The sequence below is a fragment of the Misgurnus anguillicaudatus genome, chromosome 11 (assembly GCF_027580225.2).
Source record: "Misgurnus anguillicaudatus chromosome 11, ASM2758022v2, whole genome shotgun sequence".
NCBI classification, from domain to species: Eukaryota; Metazoa; Chordata; class Actinopteri; order Cypriniformes; family Cobitidae; genus Misgurnus; species Misgurnus anguillicaudatus.
Genome location: NC_073347.2, coordinates 23,611,816 through 23,617,749, shown reverse-complemented (window position 1 = coordinate 23,617,749; position 5,934 = coordinate 23,611,816). Strand labels below are relative to the sequence as shown.

The 5,934-nt window shown below is 36.1% G+C and overlaps 1 protein-coding gene across 1 annotated transcript; it reads left to right on the top strand.

Moving 5' to 3' along the window:
- The first annotated feature begins 998 nt into the window (after positions 1 to 998).
- Positions 999 to 4,945, top strand: paox (polyamine oxidase). Its single transcript, XM_073873354.1, has 7 exons — positions 999 to 1,246; positions 2,286 to 2,778; positions 3,008 to 3,201; positions 3,295 to 3,550; positions 3,626 to 3,742; positions 3,921 to 4,071; positions 4,167 to 4,945. Exons 1-7 carry the CDS (start codon positions 1,084 to 1,086, stop codon positions 4,311 to 4,313), a joined length of 1,521 nt encoding a protein of 506 aa, XP_073729455.1. The 5' UTR covers positions 999 to 1,083; the 3' UTR covers positions 4,314 to 4,945.
- Positions 4,946 to 5,934: the final 989 nt, after the last annotated feature.

The following is a 5,934-nucleotide window of genomic DNA, read 5'->3' as shown; positions in this document are numbered from 1 at the left end:
TGTTAGTTAATTTCTGTGGATGCGGATGTAAACAAATCATTCTTTTTTGTAAAAAGTTTCCCATTATTCTTTTCCAAAATCTGATGATTTTCTGGCACACATAGCATTAATTGTATAGCCTATGTCTGCACTAATATTCATTTGCATTCTGCATAAAGGTACATGGCAGTACAGGTTCTGTTGCAAAACAACTATTTATAATAAATACAGTTTTAGTGTGCATCAGTATCAGTATCAGATTGTAGATACTTAACTATAAACATTCTAACAACTTGACTTTGAACTATGCCAAGTACAAAGTACCTTCATTGTCATTAACTAAAGTTCATGCAGTGCACTGGCACGGGGGATCCTGAATAAATTGAGCTCACATTGCTTTTGTAAGACTTGTATTCAGTATATAACTTTCTTTATTGAATACTTTGTTTACTGTTTACACTTTTGAACATATATCAACTAAAAAAGATAGAAGACTGCCCTCGTCTGGTAATAAGTAGTAATAGCGTTATAAATATAGTTTTACAATATTTTATATTTGACCACCTTTCATTTTGTGTAGGTTAAAGTTCCACAAGAGATCTCATAAAGATAAAGTTTGATTTTATGGCAGAAAGTTTTTAAAGATAAATCCATCGCACATGTACAGTATTAAAGACATTTCTTCATTACTTTAAGTGGAAAAGTAATTTTAAAATTACGGACAAATGCTAATTATTGCCTATTAAGACCTTAAGAAAACGTTAACATTTGTATCTTTATTTTATATAAACGTTTACTGTATGTTCTTTAAGGTAGGCGGTTTTTCAGGCTTGTTTGACTTCATGCTGCGCCGAAAGAAACGACAGGCTGATGACGTCAAAGTACCGCGAGTTCGATTCGAGAAATTATATGGAGTAGTGTAATTTCGACTCGCTCTCGCGGTGATTTGACGTCATCCGCTTGTCAGTTCTAGCGGCGCCGAATGAAGTCGAACAAGCCTAGTGACAGATGACAGGTCACGTGTCAGTGTAAGGGGGCGGGATCACCAGAGAGCGAGAGCGAGCGAGCCCTCGCCGTTTTGTGTGAAATAAGGTAACGCTTTCAATGGCATCGCAGCGTTCATCTCTCGATTCGCAAATATTTATAATCGGATGCGGCATTTCAGGAATTGGTGCTGCACAGAAATTAATCAAGCATGGCTTTCGTAATGTAAACATCATAGAAGCGACTGGAAGAAGCGGTGGCAGAATACAAACAGGCCGGCTGGGTAAGACTGAAAATAATCATTTGCCTATTATTATATAACAGCACTTATGAACAGATCATCTGTCAGAAATGTAAACTGCATTGGTCATTTCTGTCGTTCATCTACCAGACTCTTCATAACTTCCTATAAACACACATGGCATGCAGTACGTGGATTAGCATGTTTGTTTAGATTTTAATCTAATTTTGCATGTATTTTGAGATTACCTGCAATATGTTATGGTTTGCATCTGCAAGTTAGGGGAACAAGTAAAGCCTATGGCCTATTGGTGTTGGGATAATAATGTACTATTATTAGTATTTTAAAGTAAAAGATTACTGTTTCAAAGGAAATATCAAAATAAAGACAAAAATACAAAATAAATAAAAATAAAGACAAAAAAAAAACATAAAATATTTGCTACATTTTGGCTACTTCATATTTTTCATGAACATAACATTAAAAATAGTCAGCTGTTTGTTTAGTCACAAAACAAAATAGTACAGTATATAAATAAAGTACAGAAGATAAACTAATATAAACAATGTGCCTACTAATTTAAAAAGCCAGTAAAGTCCAGTAATGAACAAGTAAGTCAGTAGTTAAAGATTAACCGGATTGCAAGATGACACCACTGACACAATTTTTTAAATTACATTTTGCAAAAGTAGCACGTACCACCCACGCTAATATGAAATAGTATAATTTTTATGGCTTTTAATATTACTATACACATGTACCATGGTTTTTACAATGTAGACTGCAAAACTTGCAATAATCTAGACCTGAACCATTTTAACTATTTAACAATTTATTGATCACTTCACCAGTGGGACATCTTTTACATTTTACACAGCCTACAGTAAATATACAATAATTTAACCTGCTATACAACTAAGTTTTTTTTTTTTAATAATTTGTTCACCTCATTAAAAATTAATCATGTATATGTAACTCATTAACATATTAATGAGAATGTATAGCTCTGGAGCAAATATTTATCTTGCACTTAAAAAAAATATATTTATCAAAAATACATTTTTTCTCATTTTTTGTTAAGGTGATAACATTGTGGAGATTGGTGCTAATTGGATCCATGGCCCATCAAAGGAAAATCCAGTGTTTCGTTTGGCATGCGACTACCGACTCCTTGACAAACAGTCAATGTCAGAAGAAAACCAGCAAATTAAAATGGATGGCCCTACGCTATTTAATCCCAACTGGTTTTCCAGTTCAGGTCAAAAACTGGGGCCTGATGTGATGGGGCCAGCAATGGAGCTTTTTATAAAACTAATGGAAAAGAGCCAGCAGTTCAATGAGACCGGCGGAGAGCCTTTGCCCAGCGTTGGAAAGTTTGTTAAGACGGAAGCTGAACGTCTGGCCCCAGAAGAGTGGAAGGAAGATCCGGCTAACATAGATTTAAGAATGGCGATGATAAACACATTACTCAAGATGGAGTGTTGTGTCAGTGGAACACACACGATGGATGATGTGGGTCTGGGAGCCTTCGGCATGTATAAGACATTTCCAGGACTGGACTGCACTTTCCCAGGGTGAGCGATTATTGTGACAGATCATTTATGTAAATTGTATGAATGTTAGTATGTTTGTTTACTGTATGCTGGAATAATATTATTACAGTACCAGGAATAAAGAATCATGTGTTGGTACCATTATCATCTAAAACACAAGAAAATATGAATGACCATTTTATTACAGATGTATTGAAATCAGTTGTCCAATAAAAACAACTTACATGTTGCTGAACTCTTTATTTCACAGAGGATATGAAGGTTTAATTGATAACATGATGAAGGGTCTTCCCAAAGACATAGTCTTGTACAACAAGCCGGTAAAGTGCATTCATTGGAACAACACGAAGAATGGACCAGACACTAAAACCCTCCCTGTTTTGATTGAATGCTTTAATGGAGAGACATTTGCAGCTGACCATGTTATAGTCACTGTCCCACTAGGTAAGTGTAATACATTGTCTGGGATTTTTATGCATTTTTATACTCAACTACAGTATTTCTTTGCAACAAATTTTATGTGCTGTTGTAACAAAGGGTACCTGAAGAAGCATAAGGACACTTTCCTGAGTCCTTCTCTTCCATTGCACAAATTGCATTCCATTCAGAGAATGGGTTTTGGGACCAACAACAAGATCTTCCTTGAGTTCGAGCAGCCTTTCTGGGATGATGAGTGTGAACTGATCTACCTTGTGTGGGAGGATGAGACGGATCTTTCTGATGTTGTTTCCGACGTAAAGATGTCTTGGATTAAAAAGATATTTGGATTTACTGTGCTCAGGCCCACAGAGAAGTATGTACGATAGAAATGCTACACATTACAACAGTTTATGCTGTTATACCTTATTACTTTACTTTGGCTACACAGATTTGGACACGTCCTCTGTGGATGGATTTCGGGACATGAGTCCGAGTACATGGAGACACTGTCTGAATTGGAAGTGCTACAAAGCATCACACAGCTTCTTCGCAAATTTACTGGGAACATTTTTACTCCCTTAAAATCCTACAGGTTGTTTACTTGACATCATTGCAGTTTATTATATGTTTTTTGTCCATATTCAATATACTGTGTCCACAAACAATTAAAAGTTCTGTAAACACCAACACCAGATGCAGAATATGAGTATATGTAAGATAATGTAAAAAAATGTTTTAGGGAATCCAACTGTTGCACCAAGAAGGCTCTTGAGATCACAATGGTTTCATCATCCCTATTCCTGTGGATCTTACACCTATGTGGCCAAAGGTTGCTCAGGATATGACATAGATAACCTGGCTGAGCCTCTACCACTGAATGGCTGTAATTCAAAGGTACAGCTACTCATATTAAATTTTGATATTTTTATTAGTATTGATTGATAGTATCTCATTATAACACGAACAACCATAATCTTTGTTTTCTCTAGCCTTTGCAGGTGTTGTTTGCAGGAGAGGCCACACAAAGGTCCTTCTTCTCTACAGTGCATGGAGCTTTGATGTCGGGTTGGAGAGAAGCAGAGCGTCTTATATCTCACTACACTCCTACATCTGGTTCATTCACATCTAAGTTGTGAAAACTCCTCATGTTAGAGAGGGATGAAGATTTTTATAAAAAATGATACTTGTGAGATCCGGAGGGGTTTTGTGCCTTAAATGGTAAAAGTTGAATGTACAGTAAATTGCATAGGCAAATCTGTATTGTTAAATTATGTCAGCTATTTAAACAAACATTGTTTTGTGGGTTGAGATGGGAACGTCCTAATAAAAAAAAATCACTGAAAAATGATGCTGCACTTTGCACAAACATTAATAGTTTATTTTTGTGATCTGTATAGACCATTGAGATTTTTTAAAACATATTTTTCTACAATTCCTGATTATCCTTCAAATGTTTGATACAAATATGATATTGTTCAATTTGATAAGACTACCGAATGAATAGTAGCCTACACGTATTATTTACTACATAGAAATTTAATTTGCAATTCAAATTTCTAGCTCTTTACAATCTTAGCATTGTTGCAAAGCAGCATTATGGAAAATTCATTTCAGGACAAACAGTATAGACATATAAACATGAAAAATTACAAAATACATAAAATGCATTGTTTGATTGCAAATTTTCCATAAATATAGGCTGCATAGACTCCTGATGGCATGGTCATGAAAATGCACTGTAAGTCAATATAAATAAAAGAACACACAATGTGTTGTGTTTTATTTCAATAGTAATTGTGAATGTGTAATAGGTCAGTGTTTTCAAACCTCGATCCTGTTAGCACACCAAAAATACACATTTTCCAACTATTCCTATTCAAACACACATGAATCCACTAATAGGCTTTATGCCCAGCTGCACTACCTGTCTGCCATTATTGGACAAACTGATTAATCCAGGTGTGTCTGACCTCAGTAGTCACAACAACAACAATTCAGACGCACCTGGATTGATCAGTTTGTCCGGTGGTGGCGGGCAGGGGGCGGGGAGCTGGCTGGGGTTCGGGAGGTAGTGCAGCTGGGCATAAGGCCTATTAGTTATCACTCCAAGAAGAAAAATAATGGGGCCGGATGTGGGAGACATCAAATACTTGCACTTTAATTATGCCTCCAAGGGACAGGGCTGGAAAACCGTTGTATTAGATCTTCCTAGTTTTTCAAACCATCACTGTAGATGGCGGTGTGATGGTTTTCCCTCCCAACGTCACCGTCTGAAGAAAGATTCCGGATTAAATTAAATACTGATGAATCAAGACGTTGGCCGTTTCTTAATCTGAAGGCTGCAGCCTCCGGAGGCCGCATTTGCAGGCTGCATACGTCATCAAGACTGTTTTATTTCAGAATATTAACAATTATAAAGTTGACTAACATTCTTAGTTAATCGTAAATTGTTGCAATATGCTTATGACTTGCGAATGCAATGCTCAGTTAACTTAAATAAACCAGGCTTGATGACGTATGCAACCTGCATATGCGACCTCCGGAGGCTGGAGCCTTCGAATTGAGAAACGGCCAATAATAATGGCATATAATGGCCAATTATTATGTAGAACAACACTGGTGGAGGATTCTCACTCCAAGAGGAATTTCAAAACGTATGAAAATTTTCAAAATTAGATCAAACTCAAATCTAACATTAAAAGACAATACTACAAGAGCTGTCATACGATGTTTAAAAATGTAGTTTATAAATAATCT